The following is a 27,773-nucleotide window of genomic DNA, read 5'->3' as shown; positions in this document are numbered from 1 at the left end:
AAACTAAATGAATATTTGCATCGACATTCACACATGAGAAATTATTCAGGGAGGGGAATGCCAGAGGTGTATTCAACTCTGGCAGTAAGCTAGACAATCTTGTAATTACTCAGAGTAAAGTAGAGGAGAAATTATTGAAGATAAACATAAGAAATGCACCTGGGGTGGATGGAATCTATCCAGTTATATTAAAGAAGGCAGCAAAGGAAGTAAGAAAACTCTTAGCCCTAATTATTAGAGCTTCCTTGGACTCAGGGGTAGTTCCCATGGACTGGAGAAGTGCAAATGTGACCCCAATCCAGAAAGGAGGATCAAAGGGAGAGAAGTAATTACAGACCTGTTTGTTTAACTTCTGTTCAAGGGAAATTAATAGAGGCACTGGTTAAAGAAGCACTGCAGGATCATCTAGACAAGACTTCAGTTAGAGCTCGGACACAGCATGGGTTTGTTAAGGGGAAGTCTTGTCTGACTAATTTGATTGGATACTATGATGTAGTCACAAAGAAATTGGATACAAAGAATAATTTTGATATCATATATTTGGATGTTAGAAAGGCTTTTGATACAGCTGCAAATGGAACAGCTGCACAAATTGGAGCAGTGTTCCATTGGAGGCAAATTGCTGCTCTGGATAAAGGGTTGGGTGAGTGGGAGAAGACAGAGTGGTAATCAATGGACCATGCTCTTCGTGGACTAATGTTATTAGTGGAGACCCCCAGGGTCCATTGTGGGTCCATCAGGCTTAATCTCCAAGTTTGCAGATGATACAAAGGTCAGCAGGGTTGTTAATGACAGTATGCTGCTGCAACAGGATCTAGAAAAGTTGAGAAGGTGGGCTGAGAGGAGGCAACTGAAGTTTAACATTGACAAATGTAAAGTACTGCATATGAGAAGCATTAAACCCAGAGTAATGTATCAACTGTGTGGTTCTACACCGACAGTAGTAGAGAGTGAAAAGGACCTGAGGGTAATTGTGCAGGCAGATATGACGTTTCTGAGCAGTGCAGATGGTCTGCAAGAGTAACTCATGGTGTCTTGTCAATGATATACAGCAGGGGTGGCCAACAAGTCGATTGCGGCTTTAATTTCGGTCGATCAGGACAAATTTTAAATATATATTAAAAAGTAGATTAGTCAAAATCTAAATGTTACTATTATGTGCCTCACTGCATTCGCTTATTACAAATCCGTTGAACCACAAGACTACTCTTGTCGATGCGTAGCGCCAAAATTTACCCAAAAGGATGATGAATTCCGATTTTTTGATTTAGCACAGTATCCACCAACAAGTGTTAACCAGCAAAAGATTAAATACTAAAAGTGTTATGGACATAGCTTTTAAAATCATGAATTCCAACAGAGGACAATCTAATCAAAGGAGACTTTTCAAATTTTAACACAATGAAAATGAGCGAGATCTGATATTACACACAGATGAGAGGTGGTTAAGTTGGAGTAAGTTAGCATTAGCAAAGGCACATGATGCAAGAAAGCAAGCTTATATGGCATAAGTAAAAAAAAAAAAAAAAAAAAAAACCACCCTTATTTCACCCATCCACTCGTTCCAAATGTTTGTCAAGTTCTGCCTTGAATCTATTTAAGCTATCAACTTCTACAACAACAGATGGAAGTTTGTTCCAGCAATCAACCACCCGCTGACTAAAGGCAAACTTCCGCACATCTATCCTACAACCGTCTTTCCTCAATTTGAATTTATGTCCTCTCAGGCGATTATTCTGAGCAAGAGGAAGAACCCGATCTGCATTGAGTATGCTCAAACCATTCAAGGCTTTATACACCTCAATCAGATCACCTTGCAGGTGCCTAGTCTCCAGACACTGTAATTTGCAAAAGTTAAGGCTTTCGTCGTAAGAGCAACCCTTTGTTCCATTCACTAATCTTGTTGCCCTTCTCTGCACTCGTAGCAACAGCTCTACATGCTTCTTCAATTAGGCCGCCAGACCTGTATACAGTACTCTAAGTGTGACCTGACCATTGCCTTATACAAGGGGATAATCGCCTCCTTATCCCTGCTAGAAAAATTTCTGTATATCATTGACAAGACACCGTGAGTTACTCTTGCAGCCCGTCTGCACTGCTCAGAAAACTTCATATCTGCCTACACAATTACCCCCAGGTCCTTTTCATTCTCTACCACTATCAGTGTGGTACCACAGAATTGATACGTTATTCTGGGATTACTGCTTCCCATATGTAGTACTTTACATTCGTCAATGTTAAACTTCATTTGCCACCTCTCAGCCCATCTGCTCAACTTTTCTAGATCCTGTTGCAGCAGTGTACTTCATTAGTGTCATTAACAACCCTGCCAACCTTCATATCATTTGCAAACTTGGACTTTAAGCCTGATATACCATCGTCAATATCATTTATAAATATAGAAAACAACAATCGACCCAACACTGAACCCTAATAACACTAGTTCAAGAAGACCACAGTCCACTAATTACCACTCTCTGTCTTCTCCCACTCAACCATCCCTTTATCCATAGCAGCAATTTGCCTCCAATTCCACACTGCTCCAATTTGTGCAGCAGTCTTCCATGTGCAACAGTATAAAAGGCTTTTTTTAAGATCCAAATATATGATATCAAAGTTATTCTTTGCATCCAGCTCCTTTGTGACTACATCACAGTATCCAATCAAATTAGTCAGACAATACTTCCCCTTAACAAACCCATGCTGTGTCCGAGCTATAACTGAAGTCTTGTCTAGGTGATCCTGCAATGCTTCTTTAACCAGTGACTCCATTAATTTCCCTGAAACAGAAGTTCAACTAACAGGTCTGTAATTACCTGTCTCCTTTTGATCCTCCTTTGTGGATTCGGGTCACATCTGACCACCTCCAATCCATAGGTACCTCCTCTGAGTCCAGGGAAGCTCTCATAATTATGGCTAAGTGTTTGCTTACTTCATTTTGCTGCCTCGTTTAATATAACTGGATAGATTCCATCCACCCTAGGTGCCTCTCTTGGATTTATCTTCAACAATATCTCCTCCACTTTACTCTCAGTTATTACAAGATTATCTAGCTTACTGCCAGAGTTGAATACACCTCTGGCATTCCCCTCCCTGAATAACTCCTCGTGTGTGAATGTCGATGCAAAATATTCATTTAGTTTGTTAGCTACCTGAGCAGGATCATCAACAGTTGAACCATCGATATCAAGTGGACCAATCTGATTCATCCTCTACCTTCTAGAGTTTACATAAGTAAAGAACTCTTTGCTGCTTTCCTTTGCATCCTTTGCCAAAGGTTTCTCGTAATCTGTCTTCGCCTGCCTAACCTCCTTTGTAACTTGTTTACAGATAAGCTTATATCTATCATAGGCTTCTGTGTCACATGTTAATTTATATGAATCCCATGCACTCTTCTTCTCTGTCACATGTCTAATTAGTTCATCTGACATCCATTTAGGCCTAAATCTTGAACAATATTTCTTTGTCGGTATGAAAAGCCTCGTAGCTTCCAAGATTAATTCTTTGAATGCTTCCCATTTTGAATTTGCTGCTGGTAACATCATCAGTTGGTTCCACCTTATAGAATTTAAATACTGTCTCAGACCACCATAGTCACCTTTACGAAAGCAAAAACACTTCCCTTTATCCTTGACGGTAGTTACCTCTTTGAGTAAATCCCACTTCAGCACACTGTGATCACTGCCACCTAGTGGTTCCTTTATCTGCAGATTCTTGATGCATGAAGAATCACTACTAATAATCAGATCAAGAGTATTACTCTCTCTAGTTGCCTCCTGAACATGCTGCTGTAGAAAACACTCATCCAATAAATCCACAAAAGACTTGCCAGTGTGTGAGTGACCAACCCACAAATTACAGTCAATATCCGGGAAATTAAAATCCCCCATTATAAGACACTCTAATTTACTGGCCCACTCTATTTCTCTGCACAATTGCTCATTATACTCATCAGATTCATTAGGCTTATAACACACACCTATTCTCATTTTTCCTTTCCCAGTGCTTATGTCACACCAAACAGGCTCAACATTGCATTGTCCACCCACATCAATTGGATGCACTTCCTTAGATTTTATGTGATGTCTATCCTTTCTGTACACATTGTACTCCCCAAATTCCAGTTCTGCACTGCTTATGTCTGTGTGACACCATGTCTCTGATATCCCAACAATATCTGACTTTGATGTCTTGACTAGCACTTCAAGCTCATCGAATTTATTAACTATACTCCTAGCATTGGTGTACACAGAGATTTCGAAATTTGCTGAATGAAAATATTTGTTGATCAAAGGGGAGATGATTAACAGCACCTTTAAAATAAGTGGCTGCTGATAATGATCCAGGCCAGTGGGTGTGTGATCTAGCTTTTTTGGTAGATTTTACCAATAAATTAAGAATGTGGAATTACAAGGGGAAAAAAATGTAGGTGACAGGATTAGTAGTATTTTTGCATATAAATATCAATTTTCGGCAATGGAAAAGGATCTCAAAGAAAAAAAATTCGATCATTTGGCAAATATGCAAGATCATTTGCAAAAATATCCTGTTTTTGAATTTAATAGTGAGACAAATGTTTCTTCAATTGAGAAGGTTGTGGATGATTTTGAAACCAGATTCAGTGATTTTAAAACAATTAAAGACATTGTTCAATATATTTCTTATCCATTTAATGTCGACTCAGATACGAAACAGATTGCAGAAAAAAAATTGCTGAGATTTTTCACATGGAGAAAATATTTCGTGAAAATGAAATTATTACATGGCAAAACGATATCTTCCTAAAAGCTACATCATCATCAAAAAAGTCTTTTGGAAATATGTTTGCCAAGAAAAGTACACAAATGGAAAAAAATGCAGTGAACTTTTAAATTCCTGTTTTGATTCCACATATCTATGTGAATCGGCCTGTTCTTATTTGAAACAAACAAAGATGAAGAATCGCTCTGCTCTCAGAGACTTGCACACAGGAGATTCTTTACAGTTGGTCTTACACAGTGTATCCCCGATTTTGAAAGCCTGGCAGATGACACGAAGACACAAAACTTCACATAAATTAAAAATTTAAACATTAATGAATTTAAAATAAGAATTCTGAATTGTATTTAATTTTAAAATTTATAAGCAACAGTTTTCAATATGTGTTAATTAACTTTTTTTAACCATGTGCAATGAAATACTTGAGATGGTAGATCGTGGCACATTTTGAAGAAATAAAGTAGATCGCATCACATTGAGGTGTATAAAGTCTTGGCCACCCCTGATATACAGGAATTTTTCTAGCAGGGATAAGGAAGTGATTATTCCCTTGTATAAGGCAGTGGTCAGGCCACACCTTGAGTACTGTATACTGGTCTGGAGGCCTCATTTTAGGAAGGATGTATTTATTTTAGTTTTTTTTTTTTTTTTTAAGAGCATTTTTTAGGGGATATGCGGTGGTCATTTCCTGACCTTTCCACATCCTCCGTATTTGGTGGTCACAGGCTCAAACCCCAGTCTAATGAAGAAGTGTGTGCTACGCACTGTTGCTCCTGCCCACCTGGCTACGGAGGCACCGGATGCAGAGCTGTTGGAACGAGTACAGAGAAGGGCAACAAGATTAGTGAATAGAACGAAGGGTTGCTCTTACGAAGAAAGGCTTAAGTTTTGCAAATTACAGTGTCTGGAGACTAGGCACCTGTGAGGTGATCTGATTGAGGTGTATAAAGTCTTGAATGGTTTGAGCATGCTCAATGCTGATGGGACTCTTCCTCTTGGTCAGAATAATCGCCTGAGAAGTCATAAATTCAAATTGGGGAAAGACAGTTGTAGGATAAATGTGCGGAGATTTGCCTTTAGCCAGCGGGTGGTTGATTGCTGGAACAATCTTCCAACTGTCACAGAAGTTGATAGCATAAATAGATTCAAGGCAGAATTAGACAAACATTTGGAGCGAGTGGATTGGTGACATGAGAAGGGTGTGTGTGTTTTTTTTTTGGGTGATGCTATATAAGCTTGCTTTCTTGTATCATGTGCCTTTGCTAATGCTAATGACACAGTAATGGTAGCACCATATTCAAATTGTGCATAAATTTTAAAATACAATAAGGTGAACAGATTTCTATCTTTCAGAATTATATAAATTCACAGGAAATAAGATGCATGTTATTAATAACCTTTTTAATTTAGTTCCAATGCTTTAATTTAGTGTCACCTAAATGAAATGTTAATTGCAAGAACAACTTAAATTCTGAAAATCCAAATAACATTCAGAAAGTATCTGCAAAAATCACTGTGTGAAGTGAAATCAGCACACTGAAACTGACTTAATAATGATGTGTTCTTGTTAAAATACCTTGTATAATTATGTTAAGAGAAAATTGAAGAACTTAACTCAACCTAAAGCCCACATTCACTTAAGAAAACTCTATACTTTTATGTGTGCATAAAACATATAAAAGTATATTTTAAATTAAAAACTTATATTAACACTTCATAGTAAGTACTTAATTTCTAACCTTGTCTTCAATTTTACAATCACCAGCTCCAATACCACTGTCTGTAGCACTATCTCCATTACTCTCAAATCCATCATCACCATTGACAGCTCCTAGTGATGATTTATCTACTATCATGTCTCCTCTGCCACAATCACCATTCCTAGTTTTCCCATTCATCTGTGTTTCAGATAAAATGTTATCGTTTTCATCCTAAAAATCAAAATTAATGTGGTATATGAAATATATATTTTTAAAAAATGCTGACCTAATTACAACATAAAAATCATGGCTTTTAACAAACAGAGAATCAATCTTTCTTTACATTAATTATTAAAAAAAAATTCAAGCATATTACATTAACCAACTGACAGTAACTGAAATCGTATACAAGACTGCCAAATTTGTATTATATTTTCTTTCACACTATTCAACAGTGACCTTCAATTTTTAATACCTGAAGTGTGTCAGTACCACGCAAAGAACTGTTCGATGTAGGTTACTTCAGAGTAAGCAGAATTGCTTCAAGAGATGCGAGAGTTGAAAAAAAAAAAAAAAAACTGAGCTGCACAACACTGTGGTTACTAATAAATAATTAAGAAACCCGAATAATAAATAGAGTTCAATCTCTACCTAATACCGTGTTAACTGTGCAAGGTATTAGGTAGAGATATGCAACTAGAGAAAAGGAACTCTTCTAAGAAATACAGAAAAACTTAGATAATTCAAGTATATTCCATTAGTCGGCTGACAGTAATACACTAGATATGATGAAAATAATGCTTTTGTTCTAATAATGCTGTATAATGTTTCCATTATACAGCATATTAAAACTGCTTGTGGCACCTCGGGCAGTTAGCCCAGGCCTTAATCCAGCACTGCTGTTTTTGTCTATTATGTTGAATCTAACTTAAAATGGTTTGAGAAACATAACAGCAATGTCTGACATTTTTCCATGACTTTACAGTTAATTTAATGGGATGCTCTTGAATATGTTATCTATTTGAAGAATTGATTATTACACTCCCCTGGAAACATGCCTTACTTGGTAAATCATGTGCTTTAAGTGGACTATATGGCCATTAAGATCATCAATTATTATCAATAATCTTAATGGTCTGTGATAATGATTATTATCATTATCACATGAGATCAAAAAATAAATGTGATCAGACCAGGTTATTTTATATATATATATATATTTTTTTGTATATACAGAATTGTAGATAATGTTTCACACTGACCATTGCCACTTACAGGGTACACATCAGTACTTCCTCTGTAATCTGCCATTCCCTTTCAATTTAGAAGTATTTCAATGAGTAGGTGTGCCCTCCATTTTGTATTCAGGTTTAGCTTTCTTCTCTTTTATTTCTCAAACAAATAGATATGGGTTCCCCCCCCACCAGTTATGGACCTCCTAAATTAAATAATATATGTGTAATCCTCCAGCTGGCACATCCTTAAATGTCTCAGTGACTGGCACATCTAAGTCTTCCATCACACCATGTAAATGTTTGAAACAAAGACAGCCAATTATTTAAAACTAGACACTTCTTAATGTATTCATTACCTTGACAGTATAGTCGATGCAAGAAGAAATAATACATATTTTTAATTATTAATTTAATTAAGTAATTTTTTTATAAATTAACATAAAACACATTTAAACTCGTAACAGATAGTAGATATTTTCATAAGCATACAATGCATTACAGTATAGTTTAGGGCTAAAGACTCAGGTTACGTAAAGAGTTTAACTAATGTCCAAGTTAGTGCAATTGCATCATTTCAACACACAGCCAACTATTTAAGTAGTTATAAATTGGCATCATTAAATATATCTCATATTGTGAATACCTTCACAACGAGTTGCCATGATATTGCACTACCTCGAATAAGTAACACTTCACCATAGGAGAAGACTATTGTTACTTATTCTCAGCGGATACCATCACCAATAAGGCGCCATTTCGGAGCTTATTGGCTCCACATCAGTGGGTGGGCAGGTACCCTGGTGTTGCAATGATGACAACCCAGTATAAATCCACAACATCATATTGTGGATTTATACTTTATGCGTTATTCGATGCTTATCAAGGAAAAACTATTCCGATTGAAATCTATCGTTTACTTCTTGTGTTAAAAATTAAAAAAACAATTTTTATTGCACCTTGATAGTGCACTTCTTTGTACTAAGTAACTCTCCTTTTTGGTGATAAAAAGGTTGCTAAATAGTTAGTTAATAATTCTATAAAGGTCATTTATAAATTTTGTGACAAGAAGTATTGTTTAACAATTTTCAAAGCTGGAGTTGTTCCGGCAAGGAGGTACTCAGAGAGCCAGTGTTGAGGTGGCAGTGGTGGGGAGGCACCTGCGTGGAGTCTTGCACGGCCCTCACCTGCCAGTTGCTTCTCCTCAAAGACTTTAATCACTTCTCCAGGAAGAAGTCAGAGTCGCTTCTCCCACCCTTGTCATTCACAACAACTGTAAAGACTCAAATAGACAACGTTTTCGTTAGTTCATCAGTTTTAGGACAAGCCAGGGTACTAGAAACTTTTTTTCAGTTACCATAAAGCTCTCTATTTGAGATACTACACTAACAACCATTCGTGACTACAGACCCTTCATCCTGAGTGCCCAGCACTCAGTAGTTGACCGATTTATTTTTTATGAACACGCTTCTCAAATTTAAACAAAATCAGATCTGCTTCTTACATAAGAGCATAATTCCCCCCCCTTTATTCCTGAACTATCTATCCTTGTTGTACTCCCCATATTCAAATTCTGCATCTCATGTATTTGAATGACGCCATGTCTCTGATATCCCACACAATGTCTGCATATAATGATTTAACCAGTACTTCAAATTTCTTAATTCATTTACTAATTAGTGCATACACACACACACAAGCATACATGCGCCTGTTTTCACTCTTAGTAACCTTGATGCAGCCCATGTATTTGCTAGTTCTGGCACCTTGTTTTCCAGGCTGCTACACATTCAAATAGAAACAGTGCAAGAATCACTTCACCTCTACCCACAGTTGCTTATTAATTAGCCTTATCTATGTCTCGATAGCATTAGCAAATATTTATGCACCCGTTTCTATTCACATGTATCCTATTGCTGTAAAAACAGTGTCTCTAACAAGAAAGATCATGCTGAGAAAAATTCTACTTCGTAGCCTTACTCACTCATTCCAGCAAAGTGATTGACAAGTCTCTCTTTGTATACTCCCTCCCGGATAGAAATTTAATCCTAACACAATTTTTTTTCAACATTGTCCTCTATTGATCTCTTATTATTAATATTACTAATACCATTAACATTATCGATATTATTTGTGCTCTTAAAAGATAACTGCACAGCATCATTAATGTTAACCTGTGAAAGACATAGCTTCCACTGATCCTTTCCACTTGTCCTTTTTGCACAAAATATTTCCCCAACAGAGTCAACAACTACAGCTACCTACCTCTGGAGGAATCACATATCTCTGCCACGGAGAATGCTGTTGTGCTGCCTGATGCTTGAGCATGGGTTGTAACATCAAGCTGGGCAGCTGAGTGCTTGATGGGTCCCTCATTTCAACTGCTTCAAGGACTTCAATCCTGTTCAATCAAGCCATCATATAAACCGAGACGCTGAATTTGAAATTAATCTCCTTACCAGATACAGTCAAAGGCATACCCCTTTGACTGTATCTGGCTAAGGTAGCTTTACAAAGAGGCACAAGTAGTGCACATTGTGAGGCCTGTCAGAAAGGAAATGAGATTAAATTTGTAGCCACACTTGTTTCCAGTGTGGCAACACTGGAAACAAGTGACACACAACAACATGAAGTGTGGACCTTCCCTTAACCTTAATATGTGTTACAACTCATTAGAGGCAGTACATCTGATGATGTCTGCATATAATAACTTAACCAGTACTTCAAATTCCTTTATAGTAATTATGTTTGTTAAGTGTGTTACAATTATGGAACAGCAAAATATTGATAAAGGATATGCAGTCAAGGTTTGTGTGAAACTGAAAGAAAGTGCAACTGATATGTATAGGAATAACATATAGCGATGATGCCATGTCACAATCTCAACTTTTCCGTTGGCACAAGTTGTTTTCAGAGGGAAGTGAAACAGTGGAAAATGAGACACATGCCAGATGGCAAGCAACCACTAAAGCTGACAACAACGTCCAAAAGAGTGGAAGCATTAGTTCACCAAGATCAAAGATTAACCATCAGAATGACAGCTGATAAACTGAATTTAATTTGAGACACTGTTCACAAAATTTTTGGTGAAAAATTGGCCATGCAAAAAAGTTTGCACGAAAATCATTTTACAGGTTTTGAGTGAGGGACAAAAAGAAAACCACATGAATGTATGCCTTGATTTGCTAGAAAGGTGAGAAATTAATCCAGACATGTTGAAATGATTTGTTACTCATGACAAAATCTGGTTTTTCCAGTACTATCCAGAAACCATACGCCAAAGTGAGGAGTGGCACATGAAGACATCTCCCCATCCAGAGAAATCTGAAATGATCAAATCAAAAGTGAAAGAGATTATGTGTTTTTTTGATTATCGAGGCATCATTCACAAAGAGTTTCTGCACAGGGACAAACAAAGAACCAAAATTACTACAGAGAAATTCTCAAGCAGTTACCGAAAAGAATCCTTCATGTGCAACCAGAGGTCAGCCAAAATTGGATTCTCCACCATGACAAGGCACCATCCCATTCTGCCTTCTCCACTACAGAATTTCTTCTGCAGAAGAGCATTCTAGTCCTCTCACAACCACTGTATTCATCAGAACTTGCTCCATGTGATAACTTTTTGTTCCAAAAACCAAAAAAGAAACTAAATAAAATCATTATGAGTTAATAGAGACAATTCAAAAGCCTGTAACTAACACTATAAAGCAGTGGTTTCAACCTTTTTTTTAATAACGGCACCCCTAAGTCATTTATTTTATTTGGCGGCACCCCTACTCAATTTTCTGCCTGTTAGATCCAACTCTCTCTCTCTCTCTCTCTCTCTCTCTCTCTCTGTATATATATATCATATTAAAAATATATATATATATATTATATATGATAGTTATTACAATAATATAATTATAAAATTACATTTCATAATACAAATTATATATGTATATAATAATTTTCTTTATATAGAGGTACTGAGTAAACATCAATTATAGATCACCACAAAATGAACCTTTTTATAATGAAATAAACATATAAATTTAAAAAAAATAAGTTTAAGTAACTTAAACCCAAATTACGTGGCACCCCTGGAACGTTGCGGTGCCCTAAGGCGCCGCGGTATCCCGGTTGAAAACCACTGCTATAAAGGAGCTGACGGGTGAAGGTTAACAGTCATGCTTTAACAACTGGAAATGTCATTTCAGAAGGAAGTTATTTCAAGAGTGACCATTGTTATTCTGGATAAAATTCAAAATAAAATTTTTTATTGATTTAATCTCATTACTTTTCTGGCAGGCCTCATATATACACTGGTGCTCAAAGAAAATGCATCACCTAGGAATTTCAATTTCTATCCCTTTTTCACAATGGTATGCTACATTAATGACTAGCATCACAAATAGAAATATAAACAAAAAATATTTATTAATAGTTAAGGCAAAGCTAAGTATTTGACAGCTGCTCTCAAAATATTCCAAAATGAGCACTGTAACCTTTATAAAACAGTTTTGGTAAACACAAAAATTATGGCTAAAATGTTATCAGACGCCCTCAATTTGCTTCAGTTTATCATTTTAAATGGAAAACAAAAAGAAAAGTTCACCAGGTGCAAACTAATATTTAGTTGAACTGCCTCTGGCCCTGATGACAGCAGCACACCATCGAGGCATTGACAAGATCAATTTCTTCTCATCCGAGAAAACAACTGACTTCCACTTCACGGGGGTCCATTTGACATGCTCCTTACACCAAATTAATCAGGCCTTTTTCATTTTTTGTGTGAGGAGGGGCTTCTTCTTAGGACGACAGGCTACAAGTCCATTTTTGTAGAGACATCTTCTGACTGTTACTGCACTTGCTACCACTCCTTTATGTTCTTCCCATTCTCTTTTCAGCTCAGATGAAGAAGCTTTATGCTTTTTAAGGCATAAGCACTTAAAAACACAGTCCTGTTTTGGCGAAGAGACTCATTTGCGTCTTGTTCCTTTTTTCCTATCAGCAGAACCAGTATTATTGAGTTGGGAAAGAAATCTACTCACTGTCGACTGATTACAAGACACTATAAGCAATATGACGGGAAGAACATCCTTCCTCATATAAAGCAACAATAGCACTCTTTCTTCGTGGCGTCAACTGCATGTAACTTGCCATCCTGACACAAGCAAGGAATGACTTCAACTTTTGCAGAGCGTGCTTATATAGCTGAAAGTAATAGCTAATGCAATATTGCGTCACCTACGTGTCTTGATCTTATCTGATGTAATCTGTAAGAAATACTGCCATATACTTACATTATTCAGACAACAATTACAATTTTAAAGGGTGATGCACTTTCTTTGAACACCATCATAATCCTGTTTTTAAGAGAAATGCACTCTGCAGTTCTCCCCAATCCAAAACATTCCAATTTTAAACTTTTTCCTTTGCTGTTCTAGTCTGTGGCATGATTTTAGCCTGAATTTAATTTAAAAATATCACACAACGCTAAAGTGACCAGATCCTTAGTATTCCAATGCAGGGCATCGATTTTACAACCTCCCCCCACCAAAAAACAATATACACATATATTTTTGTACATGCCTTCACTTTGTATTCTTTGTATTGCACCATATACTTGGTGCAATATATACTATATATATTGCACCAAGAACTTTACTGCTACACCTCGTATACACAATACCTTACAGCATACATTCACTAGTAAAGAATACCAAAATTAGAAAGAATCTCCAGCCAACAGTGAGGCATATAATTTCTGTCAAAGGTAAGCAACGGTGACAAATGAACATGCCCCATTATCTACATTTCATTTCCAACTGAGCAGTAATCTATTGATTTGTCTAATCTGTTCAATTGAATCAAAAAAATCACATAATCCTTACATATGAATGAATCATAGACCTTGCTTAAGAAACAAGAATATTCATTTCCAAAAGGAGGAATCTGACTTTATATGCAGTGCAAGATTCCAAATTGTGTGTTTATTAAATATGGTAATGTTCTTGTATTTCCCATCTTGTGAGTTCCTCTGACACAAAATTTACTTATAGCCATAAGTCACCTTGAGTAAACTGACAAAAAAAAAAAAAAAAAGGAAACAGCATTTGCTAAAGTAGAGCTTTGCCCTCATAAGGTACTACATGGCCAACAGTGGCCAATTTAGTAAGAAATACTGCCATATACTTACATTATTCAGATGACAATTACAATTTTAAGAGGCGATGTACTTTCTTTGAACACCAGTATAATCCTGTTTATAGGAGAAATGCACTCTGCATTTCTCCCCAAGCCAAAACATCCCAACTTTAAGCTTTTTCCTTTGCTGTTGTAGTCTGTGGCATGCTTTTAGCTTGAATTTAATTTAAAAATATCACATAAAACTAAAGTGACCAGATCCTTAGTATTCCAATGCAGGACATCGATTTTACAACCATCCCCCCCCCAAAAAAAAACAATATACACATACATTTTTTTATTTATAAAAAAGTATTCACATACAAAATATAAATTAAATATATATTTGATTAAATATATATATAATTAAATTAAATATATAAATAATATATATATATTTATATATATATTAAATATATATAAATATATATATATATTTATATATTTAATATATATAATTATATATTAAATATATAAATATATATATTAAATATATATTAAATATTTGAAGTATTGCTCAAAACATCAAAGGCAGATATTGTTGGGATATCAGAGACGTGGTGTCACACAGATATAAGGGATGCAGAACTGCAATTTGGGGAGTATAACGTCTACAGAAAGGATAGACAGGATAGGAAGGGGGGAGGGGTTATGCTATTAGTTAAGAAACACATAAAAACCAAGAAAGTGAAGCCAGTCGACATCGTTGGACAGTGCAGTGTTGAGTCAGTTTGGTGTGACATAAGCATTGGGAGATCAAAATTGAGAGTAGGAGTGTGCTATAGGCCTAATGACTCTGATGAGTATAATAAGGAACTGTACTGGGAAATAATGGAAGATTTTAATTTCCCAGATATTGACTGGAATTTGGGGGCTGGTTAACTCACGCACTAGAAGGGCTTTTGTGGATTTATTGGATGACTGTTTTCTACATCAGCATGTTCGGGAGGCAACTAGAGGGAGTAATACTCTTGATTTGATTTGATTATCAGCAGTGATTCTTCATGCATTAAGAATATGCAGGTAAATGAACCACTAGGTGGCAGTGATCACAGTGTGCTGAAGTGGGATTTACTCAAAGAGGTAACTACCATTAGGGGTAAAGGGAAGGGTTATTGCTTTCGGAATGGCGACTACGATGAATTGAGACAGTATTTAAATTCTATACAGTGGGACCAACTGATGATGTTACCAACAGCAAATTCAAAATGGGAAGCATTCAAAGAACTTATCTTGGAAGCTACTAGACTTTACATACCAACTTAGAAATATTGTTCAAGGTTTAGGCCTAAGTGGATGTCAGATGAACTAATGAGACATATGGCACAGAAGAAAAATGCATGGGATACATACAAATTAACACATGACACAGAAGCCTATGATAGATACAAGTTGATCTGTAACCAAGTTACAAACGAGGTTAGGCAGGCGAAGGCAGATCACGAGAAATCTTTGGCAAGGGATGCAAAGAAAAACAGCAAAGAGTTCTTTACTTATGTAAACTCTAGAAGGGGATGAATCAGATTGGTCCACTTGATATCGATGGGTCAACTGTTGATGATCCTGCTCAGGTAGCTAACAAACTAAATGAATATTTTGCATCAACATTCACACATGAGGAGTTATTCAGCGAGGGGAATGCCAGAGGTGTATTCAACTCTGGCAGTGAGCTAGAGAATCTTGTAATAACCGAAAGTAAAGTGGAGGAGAAATTGTTGAAGATAAATACAAGAAAGGCACCTGGGGTGGATGGGATCTATCCAGTTATATTAAAGGAGACAGCAAAGGAAGTAAGCAAGCCCTTAGCCATAATTATGAGAGCTTCCTTGGACTCAAGGGAAGTACCCATGGACTGGAGATGTGCAAATGTGACCCCAATTCACAAAGGAGGATCAAAGACTGACACAAGTAATTATAGACCTGTGAGCTTAACTTCTGTTCCAGGAAAATTAATGGAGGCACTGGTTAAAGAAGCACTGCAGGATCATTTAGACAAGACTTCAGTTATAGCTCAGACACAGCATGGTTTTGTTAAGGGGAAGTCTTGCCTCACCAACCTGATTGGATACTATGATGCAGTCACAAAAGAACTGGATGCAGGGAATAACTTTGATATTATATACTTGGATCTTAGAAAGGCTTTTGATACTGTTGCACATGGAAGACTGCTACACAAATTGGAGCAGTGTGACATTGGAGGCAAATTGCTGCTATGGATAAAGGGGTGGTTGAGGGGGAGAAGACAGAGAGTGGTAATCAATGGACACTGCTCATCGTGGACTAATGTTATTAGTGGAGTCCCTCGGGGCTAAGTGTTGGGTCAATTATTGTTTTCTGTATTTATAAATGATATTGATGATGGTATATCAAGCTTAATGTCCAAGTTTGCAGACGATACAAAGGTTGGTAGGGTTGTCAAGGACACTACTGACACTATGCTGCTGCAACAGGATCTGGAAAGGTTGAGCAGATGGGCTGAGAGGTGGCAAATGAAGTTTAACATTGACAAATGTAAAGTACTACACATGGGAAACGGCAACCCCAGAGCAACGTATCAACTCTGTGGTACTACACTGACAGTTGTAGAGAATGAAAGGGACTTGGGGGTGGTTGTGCAGGCAGATATGAAGTTCTCTGAGCAGTGCAGACGGGCTGCAAGAGTAGCTCATGGAGTATTGTCAATGATACACAGGAATTTTTCTAGTAGGGATAAGGAGGTGATTATTCCATTGTATAAGGCAATGGTCAGGCCACACCTAGAGTACTGTACACAGGTCTGGAGGCCTCATTTCAAGAAGGATGTAGAGCTGCTGGAACGAGTACAGAGAAGGGCAACAAGATTAGTGAATGGAACAAAAGGGTGCTCTTACGAAGAAAGGCTAAAGTTTTGCAAATTACAGTGTCTGGAGACTAGGCACCAGCGAGGTGATCTGATAGAGGTGTATAAAGCCTTGAATGGTTTAAGCATGCTCAATGCTGATGGGATTCTTCCTCTAGCTCAGAAAAATCACCTGAGAGGGCATAAATTCAAATTGAGGAAAGACAGATGTAGGATAGACGTGCGGAAATTTGCCTTTAGCCAGCGGGTGGTTGGTTGGTGGAACAGACTTCCATCCCTTGTGGTGGAGGTTGATAGCCTAAATAAGTTTAAGGCTCAGCTGGACAGGTATTTCGAACGAACGGAGGGGTGAAGTGGAAGTAGTTATTTTTTATTTATTTATTTTTTTTTTTTTTTTTTTTGGCTGATGCTGCATAAGCTTGCTTTCTTGCATCAAATGCCTCTACTAATGCTAATGATAATGCTAAAGAATAGAACAAATACCAGGAATTTTGACAATGAGGGTTGCTCAGCAAGAGTGTGTACTGAGTTATAGCAGTGTGTGGGCAAATTTTACTGGGCCAATTACTGTACTCCTACCATATCCAGTGTATACAAGGTCTCGGCAATACAGACTACCCTCCCAGAGGATGCAACAACAGTGTGTCCTGAACCCCCGTTTTTTAAACAACATTTTGTTCACTGACGAAGCTGGATTTATTCGTGATGGTATTTTAAATTTTCATACCTATCACGTTTGGTCCGACAAAAATCCTAATGCAATTCATGAGTCGCGACATCATCAACATTTCTCGTTGAATGTACGGGCAGGACTACTAGAAGACCATCTAATTGAAACATACTTTCTGCCAAACAGGCTAACAGGAGAGCTGTACCTTCAGTTCCTGCAGAATATTCTTCCAGACCTCCTCGATGATGATAACGTTCTACATCAGCAATGCCAGAACATGTGGTTTATGCATGATGGTTTTTTATTTTTATTTTTTTTTATTTGGTAGTTGTTGGTGCATCGGCTTCTGTGGCCATAATTTGCCTCCCAAGGTTTTTGCAGTACTTTGAACCAAGCCCGAGGAGGGATTCGAACCAGCGACCTTTAGGTTGCCAGCATTAGCATTAGCATTAGCATTAGTAGAGGCATTTGATGCAAGAAAGCAAGCTTATGCAGCATCAGCCAAAAAAAAAAAAAAAAAAAAAGGTCAGGCAGGCACTTGACCCATCTGGCTAGCCCGGTCGGCATGCATGATGGTGCAACGGCACATTTTAGCATTAGCATTAGTTGAAACAAATGATGCAAGAAAGCAAGCTTATATTGCATCAGCCAAAAAAAAAAAAAAAACCCTTCCCATTTCACCCATCTGGTCACTCCAAATGTTTGTCTAGTTCAGCCTTAAATTTATTTAAGCTATCAACTTCCACAACAACAGATGGACATCTATTCCAGCAATCAATTACCTGTTGGCTAAAGACAAACTTCCACACATCTATTCTACAACTGTCTTTCCTCAATTTGAACCTATGCCCGCTCAGGTTCTTAGTCTGGGTAAGCGGAAGTATCCCATCAGCATAAGCCTGCTCAAACTATTCAAGACTTTATACATCTCAATGAGATCACCTTGCAGGTGCCTAGTCTCCAGATGTCGCAACTTGCAGAACTTAAGCCTTTCTTCATAAGCGCACCACTTTGTTCCAATCACAAATCTTGTTGCCCTTCTTTGTACTCATTTTAGCAACTCTACATCCTTCCTCAAATGAGGCCTCCAGACCTGTATACAGAACTCAAGGTGTGGTCTGACTACTGCCTTATACAGAGTAATAATCACCTCCTTGTCTCTGCTAGCAAAATTCCTATATATCACTGACAAAACTCCATGACCTCTCTGGCCGCACGTTTGCACTGCTCATAAAACTTCATATGTGACTGCACAATTACACCAAGGTCTTTTTCACTCTCCACTTCCCAGAGTTGGTACGTTTGTATTGGGTTACTGCTACAAATATACAGCACTATGCATTTGTCAATGTTAAACTTCAGTTGTCACTTCTCAGCCCATCTGCCTAACTTTTCTAGATCCTGTTGCAGTAGTATACTGTCTTTAGTGTCATTAACAACCCTGCCAACCTTTGTATCATCTGAAAACTTGGTCATTCAGCCTGATATACCTTCATTGATATCACTGATAAATACAAAAAACAACAATGGGTCCAAACCAATCCCTAGGGGCCTCCGCTAATAACATTAGTCAACGAAGAGCAGTGTTCATCAATTACCACTCGCTGTCATCTCCCACTCAACCGTCCCTTTATCCATTGTAGCAATATAATGTCATACCTCTCCAATTTGTACAGCAGTCTTCCATGTGCAACAGTACCAAAAGCTTTACTGAAATCCACGTATGTGATATCTAAATTATTTTTGGCATTCATTTCCTTTGTCACTCCATTACAGTATCCAATCAAATTGGTCAGACAAGACCTCCCTTTAACAAACCCATGCTGTGTCCTAACTATTACTGCAGTCTTGTCTAAGTGATCCTGTATCACCTCTTTAACAAGTGACTCCATTATCTTCCCCGGAACAGAAGTTAAACTAACAGGTCTATAATTATTTGTGTCACCCTTTGAACCCCCTTTGTGAATTGGGGATACATTTGCACATCTCCAGTCCATGGGGACCTCCCCTGAGTCCAGGGAAGCTCTCATAATTATGGCTAAGGATTTGCTTACTTCCCTTGCTGCATCCTTCATTATAACTGGATAGTTTCCATTTGTCCCAGGTGCCTTTTTTATGTTTAACTTCAACAATTTCTCCTCCACTTTGCTCTCAGTTATCACAAAATCACTTAGCTCCCTAGTTATAGATTGATAAACATCTGGCATTCCTCTCCTTGAATAACTCCTCATGTGTGAATGTAAATGCAAAATACTCATTCAGTTTATCAGCTACTTGAGCAGGATCATCGATAGTCAAACCATCTATGTTAAGTGGACCAATCTGATTCATCCCCCTTCCTTCTAGAGTTTACATAAGTAAAGAACCCTTTGCTGTTTTTCTTTGCATCCTTTTCCAAAGATATCTTGTAATCTGCCTTCTCCTGCCTATCCTCTTTTGTAACTTGATTACAGACTAGCTTATATAGGCTTCTGTGTCAAGTGATAATTTATATGCATCCCATACATTTTTCTTCTCTGCCATGAGCCTCATTACATTTGATATCCATTTAGGCCTGAACCTTGAACAGTATTTCTTAGTTGGTGTGAAAAGCCTAGTAGCCTCCAAGATTTAGTGCCTGAAGGCTTCCCCATTAGAATTCACTGTTGGTAACATCATCAGTTGATCCCATTCTACAGAATTTAAAAACTGTCTGAGACCTCTGTAGTCACCTTTATGAAAACAAAACCCTTCCCTTTTCCCTTGATTGTAGTTACATCTTTAAGTAAATCCCAAATCAGTACACTGTGATTACCGTCACTAGTGGTTCCTTTATCTGAAAATTCCTGATGCATGCATAATCACTGTGGATAATCAGCAGTGATTATGCTGCTGATTGTAGAAAACAATTTTCTACAGCAAAAAAACTTGCTGTAGAAAACAATCCTCCAATAAATTCACAAAAGTCTTGCTAGCATGTGAGAGACCAACCCACATGTTCCAGTCAATATCTAGAAAATTAAAATCCCCCATTACAAGATATTCTGATTTACTGGCCCATTCTATTTCTCTGAACAACTGTTCATTGTACTCATCAGCGTCATTAAACCAATAACATACTCCTACTCTCATTTTCCCTTTCTCAGTGTTTATGTCGCACCAAACAGACTCAAAATTGCACTGTCCACCAGTATTAACTGGATACACTTCCTTAGATTTTATGTGTTCCTTAACTAACAGCATAATTCCTACACTGTCTGTCCTTTCTGCACACATTGTACTTCCGAAATTCCAATTCTGCACTGCTTATATCTGTGTGACACCATGTTTCTGATATTACAACAATATCTGCCTTTGATGTCTTGATCAGCACTTCAAATTCATCAATTTTATTTACTATACTTCTAGCATTAGTGTACATGCAAGTATACATGCACCTGTTCTTACTCTTAGTTACCCTAATATTTACTTGTTCCATGATGACTCCCAGCAGATCTTGAAATTCCCTGCAATTTGCTCTCTAGGCTGCTGCTCATTACAATAGAAGGAGTGCAAGAATCACTTTCGCTTCTGCCCGCGGCTACCGTTAATCTTTTAGTCTGTGAATCCCTCCCAAACTAGCAATTTTCTGACCCACCTAACACTGCCTTGATAGCATCAGCAAATCTTCTTGCACCCTTTCTATGTAAGTGTATCCCATAGCTATAGAAGCAATCTCTCCTATTAGCAAGCACAGACCACACTAAAAAAAAATTCTACCTCGTGAGCCTTGCACAATCTCTCCAGGGCCGAATTTATTGACAAGGCTTTCATCATATACTCCTTCCTTTCGTGTCTGGGCAGAATTGCAGACACTTTCAAATTTAGCCCTAACTCGTGACTTTTTTTCATCATTGACCTGTACTTGTTAAGTAAATCTGCAGATCTCTTAAGGTCATTAGTGCCAACGTGTACAACAATATCACCTTTTATGCACTTAAATGATGATATCTGCTCTACAAAGTCATCAACTCTTTACCCTGGCAGATATACTATATGCCTTTTTGCATACTATATTCCCCGTCTCCCTGACAATAGAGTCACTGACAATAACTAGTTCCCGTGCGACCAGCGCATTCTGCCTTGGAGACTGCCGCTGTGTTGTCTGATGCACAGGAGTGAGCTCTGGCATTGAGTTGGGCAGTTGACAGCTTGATGGCCCCCCTCATATTAATTTCTTAGAGGGCATTTACCCTGCACCTCAAACTCTCATAGACGCTCATCGGAATGCTCAGTTGAAGCCTAATTTCTTCATAGTATCTGCACCTAGCACACACACACACACACACACACAAAGATATCCTCCTCGGCTAGATCATGTCCTGTTCTAGACAGGTCTCCAAACATTTCACATTTTGCACATTGTTTTAGACTGTGATGCATGGGAGAACTGCTCCCTTCGGTTCTCCCGCAATCCACAGCACTCTGGCTATTCTGTGAATGCTGCTCTAGTCTGGGTCATGATTCCCTTTAAGTATAATTTAATTAACAACGAAATTTAATAAGATTAATAAATTTTATTGATAACACTATACTAATCTATCAGATTTCTAATACACTGCTACGTATTTCGCTATCTAGTTTTACATTAAACCTTACGCTATTCTGTACCGCATAACAATGGTGGCAAGTTATGAACGTAAAATCTATGGCCACTAAGTATTACCTTTCAAAATCGCTGTCGAAATTCAAAATAAACCATGGAGCTTGACTAGAACTGTAAAGCTACTTATAAAAAATAAGCAGTATAACAATTAAGTCAATAAAACGACTAAATATAAAATGAAAAATTAGTGTTTGCCAGAGCCGCAAAAATCTTGACCAACGTGGTAGTTGGATGGCTTGGTGGAGGACTTATTTTGCTCGAGTTGTGACTCAATACCTACTAGAAGGTATGGTCAATGGTGGATAGGTATGGGTGGGCCTGTAATATAGCCTCCCAGATCACCAGACTTAAATCCTATTAATTTTTGTATCTGGGGTCATGTAAAAAGCTTGGTTTATACATCTGACATTAACACAGTTGAATAATTGCAGCGTTGGATTGAAGGAGCCTTTCAGCAAATCAGAAATGACCCAGGAATGCCTGAGAGGATTCGCAACTCAATGCAGAGAAGACTACCAAGCTGCGTGTGGATGCAAGGACAGCATTTTGAACACCTTTTGTAACATCCTGTAACATCTGTAAAATCCTGTGGTGTTGAAACCAAAGATTAAAATGTATTATCTTATGTTTAATAAAACCGCCCATAGCAAAGGATTCACAGCTTTTTGCTAAACTGGTGCTCCCATAGTCAGTGGCAGATCTTAACAGAAAATGTGCATTATCTCGAAAACAGTTCATTTGCAGCCCGATGTTCACTGAGGGACTTTTTTTGCTTATTTTAATTTGTACTTTTCACGTTAAATTATGACCATTTTTGAAACACCCTGTATTAATAATAGGCCTTATGGGAAAAATAGGGTTAGGTGCCAACCACCCAAGATTGAATGAACATAGATTTGTAAACAAACCATTACCAAACACAATAAATAATCATAATAAAATATTTACATATTTTATTACAATTTTTACGTAATAAAATATTGCTTAAAATATTGCTAATGCTTTTATCATAAGCAAACTTGTTCCTGATCTCTTCTTTGTTTGATCTTCTATCCAAACAGGTAACAGACATTTCATCTTTTCCAATTCTTTGTGTCTTAATCTAATGTTTTTTGTTACACTTTGAGTTGTTCCTGTTATAAGAGTTGCTTTTATTTTCTCTGCATTCTTTCTAATTGTTCTCAGCAGTTAGTTTATGTCATTTGCTAACCTGCCTTAAAGGTTAAGAAATAACATTCTAATTGTTCTGAGCATCAGGTTATGTTATTTCCTAACCTAACTTTAAAGATTAAGTTAGGAAATAAGGTTTCCTAATTTCGCCTGTCACGCCGACATGTCAATCAATATATCATTCTCAACTTCTACTGCCACTACTGATAGCACGCACCGTCTGTTTACCGAGAATGCAGGTGCAACTGTAGCCAGGTGGGTAGGAGCAGCAGTGCATAGCACACGCTTCTTGATTACACCAGGGGTTCGAGCCCATGACCACCAAATACGGAGGATGCGGAAAGGTCAGGGAATGACCAGTGCATATTGCCGGAGCAATATGGCCTTAGTTGCTAATGCTCCTAAAAACCAAAAATAACAACCGAGAATGCAGAGAGAAACAGTAGCAAACTGGTTTGCCGGTAACAGCAAACCTGCATTATGTGCATTGTGATTATGGATCATTTACCAGCACACGTGACGTTGCCTCTGCCTTAGGAGTGTCTCGTTGCAGGGTACAGCGTGTCTGGCACAACGATTCCTTACACCTCTTTCATCTCCGAAGAGTTCAGTTACTGCTTCTCCAAGGTCATCCTGCACATGTGGCTTTTGCGCAGTGGTTTCTCCAAGAAAGTGTTCAAGACTTGAATTTTCCAGCCTATGTTTTGTTCACGGATGAGGCTTATTTCACTCAGGAAGGCTTATTCAATCAGCACAATGCTCATGTGTGGGCTAACAACAACCCATACGGCGTGCGCCCCCATGCAGAACAACATCCCTTCGCAATAAATGTGTGGGCAGGTATGGTCGGTGACTGCTTAGTTGGCCCATACCTGTTACCATCCTGCATGAACTCCGCTAAATATCGGATCTTTCTTGAACAAGTTCTACCAGGGTTATTTGATGATGTTCCAGCAAATGTGAGACGCAACATTTGGTTTAAATATGATGGGGCACCTGCCCATTATGGAAGGTGTGTTCGTGACCATTTGAACAGGCGTTTTGGGCATTGATGGATTGGCCATGGCGGACCCATTGCCTGGCCCCCACGCTCACCTGATTTATCGAGCCTTGATTTCTTTCTGTGGGGGCCCTCAAATCTATCGTGTATGAATCGCCTATGGAGATGGAAATGGATCTCGTGGCGAGACTTGTCTGCGCTGCTGCTACTGTCAAAGAAACTCCAAGTGTGTTCGACCGTGTCCGCCAATCCATGCTGCGTCGGTGTCACGCATGCATTGCGTCTCATGGTGGAACCTTCGAGTGTTGTAACATCGTGAAATGCATCCATCTCGTACTCCATTGTTATTATTATGTCAAATAAATGTTTGCCACTAATTACTGTGTTTGTCATTTCTGCTTCTTGTGCCTCTGCTACTACTTTCCCATGACGTTTCCAGTTATGGGTTCCTATGCGATTCACATTCCTTTAGATGTTACCTACATCCCGTTTGTACCAATATTTTTGAGACACCCTGTATAAGTCAGTCAGAATTATGTATACACTTTAATACATAATTTATGACTATGATAATAAATTTAAATACTTTTTTTTTTATTAACAGTTGAATTACGTGTTTTGCTTCTATTTATAATAATCTCGTTTGATGAGTTCAATATGCCCTCCTCTGCATGCAAAACACATAAACATCTTTTTCAGCACTCCTACATGCAACAGTGTACAAGTCAGATGAAATTCTGTGTTTTTTACTATATCGCAACCCAAAAGTCCTCTAATGTTTTTGATTTTTGAGAATAGATCTTATTTTTCAGGTATTCTCCCCATGCCTTGAGCATGTGAATACCTGAAAAAAAAAATAATAATACAAAGGGTACTAGGAAAGTTTTGCAATACAGCTTTGTTTATTTATTTTTTTCAAAGTAATTTCCTCTACATTCAATACACCTCTCCATTCCGAAACCAATCTTTAAACCAGTTCTGCCAAGTTTCACTAGGGAGTAAAGCACACTCGTTGTCCCAAGCCCGTAGAAGGTCCTCATCACTGGAAAACCGCCTCCCTTTTAGCTTCATTTTCACATGCGGGAACAGTGCAAAGTCGCAGGGAGCAAGGTCTGAACTGTAGGGAGGGTGCTCGAGAAGTTTCAGTCCTGTCGTGGTCAAATATTCGGTGCAGGCTTTGGCGCGGTGAGCTCGAGCATTATCGTGATGGAGGTACCAGGTGTCCATTCTTGACTTTGGCCGCAGGTTCTTCATAGATCCAGTGACTTTAGGCAGGCATTGTTCAGTATACCACTTAGCTGTGACTGTCTTCTGCGTGTCCAAAACAACACATTCCACAATTCCACTCGATTTGAAAAATACAGCTATCATTTTCTTCTTTACAGATCGGGATTTTCTGACAATTACGGGTGTGTCGTCATCATCAAAGACCCAAACTTTGTTTTGAGCCTTGGTCGGCAGATCGTAATAGTACAGCCAAGTCTCGTCACCTGTCACGATGTTGTTCACATACCGAGATTGTCCCTTATCAAACTTTTTTAACATCTCCCGGCACCAAGTCACACGTCGTGTCATCTGCTCTTCAGTCAGTTGATGCGGCACCCAGAGAGAACAAAGTTTCTTCACGTGCAAATGATCTTGTAGAATCGAACGAATTGCTGGTGCATTTAGGCCCAAAGTATCCTCTATCTGTTAGTAGGTCACTCGCCTGTTTTCGTCAAGCATTTTCCTCACAGCAGTAACGTTTTCCTCCGTAACTGACGTTCGTGGCCTTCCCGACCTCTCAGAATCCTCCAGAGTGAAATTTCCCCTTTGGAATTCTCTATACCACCTGAATATCGTTGTACGATGTGGACAATCATCATCTAGTGCAAGAGTCATTTCTTCTAAGCACTGGTCTATGGTTAAACCACGCACGAAATTATACCACAAAACTATCCTTATCTCATTTCGTGACCACGATGCCATCGCAAGCACTTTACACTCTCACTACTAATGAATAACTGAGCCCATCGACTTGGCGCGGCGGCTACTATGCACGTATGAACATGTCTCAACATGCAGCAACAAGCAGCTTCCTGTGATTCATTGTTGCGTCATATTGCAAAACTTTCCTAGTACCCTTTGTAAATAAATAAAATAAGCTACAAGCCTGAGATCCAGAGGCAATGGAGGATATTTGAACTATCCACTGTTCATGAAATTCCCTGTCTAGATAATCACTGACAGCAGTATGAAAATGTGAAGGTGCGCCTTCACATTTTCAGATACAATAGCGTTTTTTTCAACACCTGTTGAAAAAACACCATTGTATCTTCTGGTATTGGGTACTGCACACTTCCTTAACATTTCAAGGTAACTCCCCCCTCCATTGAAACTGTAAGGACCAATAATTGCAAAAGAGGAGAGTCCTATCTACACAGTTATAACTTGCAGGTTATAACTGCTATAACCTGCAGTTATAACTGCTATAACCTGCAGTTATAACTGCAGGTTAGTCTTTCTGCAAGGTGAGGTAAGGATTTATACTGGCCCAGTAAACACAACTGTGACAATTCAAATGTCCATTTGGATTGAATTTTGCTTCATCTGACAATACAAGTGCATCCTCAAAAGTTGCGACTCTGAAATTTTTTTGACAATACCACTCAAAATTGTGTTCATCGATCTGGATCACATTCCTGTATTGCATGCAGTAATCAAGGTCTAAAAGCCTTAAAAATTTATATCCTTTAAGATTCTTATAAATGCTCAATTGATTCATTTGCAGTTAATGCATTCTCACAAACAATGTCTTGTTGTCTTCTGTGAGAACATTTAAATGCATTCATGGCAGCTGCAATACTTCTTCAGTACTCTTCTTGATTCATAACAGTTTTCGATACTTCCTGATGTCCTTTTCCTCCCACTGCTTGTCTTGTTGATATTGTATACAGTTCCATGTATTATGTTCCTCAAATTTATCATGCAGATAGGTTACTGTTAGATAAATAGGCACCCTTATTCCATATTGTCTTTACCATGGATGCTGAACCTCTATGACATTTTCTAATTTCCAATATCACTGAAGAATCACCTTGGTCTCATCAAAACTTAACTCTGTATTACCCATTATTTCTATAGGTTTCAACCAATCTGAAAACAGAAATACAGTAGAAACTTGATTATCCAGACTGCGCAAGACAATTACATAATAATATATTACATTATAGAGAAAAATATGTAGTGGATATTGTGTTGCCCAATACTGCATAATGCATGGTGAAGCAGTAGATAACAAGCGGTACACACGTCAGTATGGCATGTGGAAATTCGACATTCAGAAATACACTTGTTTCTTCAGAGTGGTAGCCAATGCACTTGTTTGTTTCGTGAGCGCGTACTTTTTCGATCATGATTTATTAAAAATATTGTTTAATACTGATATGTCACCAAAAAAGAAAACTTGCTGTGCTAACATTTTAAGACAAAATGGTAATTTGATTTAATTTTGTTTTTAATGGCGCAAGGGCAACAAAATGGCAATAAATGGAGCCTTGAAAAGGGTGAACTGGGATGTTTTTTGGCTGAGAAAATGGAGTTGGCACATCAAAAATCTTGGACATAAAA

At 38.0% G+C, this 27,773-nt stretch overlaps 1 protein-coding gene across 4 annotated transcripts in view; it reads right to left on the bottom strand.

Annotated features, from left to right (window-relative positions):
• The window catches only part of LOC150091241 (RNA-binding motif, single-stranded-interacting protein 2-like), a 662,097-nt gene that overhangs the window by 597,414 nt on the left and 36,910 nt on the right, over positions 1-27,773 (bottom strand). For all 4 annotated transcript variants that reach the window (XM_090374864.1, XM_090374859.1, XM_090374866.1 and 1 more), the window contains exon 2: positions 6,498-6,689. In XM_090374864.1, coding sequence (XP_090230990.1) covers positions 6,498-6,689 — 192 coding nt within the window. The remainder of the gene's footprint in view (positions 1-6,497; positions 6,690-27,773) is intronic.

The sequence above is a fragment of the Mastigoproctus giganteus genome, chromosome 1 (assembly GCF_048544385.1).
Source record: "Mastigoproctus giganteus isolate SK-2022 chromosome 1, ASM4854438v1, whole genome shotgun sequence".
NCBI classification, from domain to species: Eukaryota; Metazoa; Arthropoda; class Arachnida; order Uropygi; family Thelyphonidae; genus Mastigoproctus; species Mastigoproctus giganteus.
Note: the sequence above shows the minus strand (reverse complement) of the source record. Positions and strands in the feature narration are given on the sequence as shown.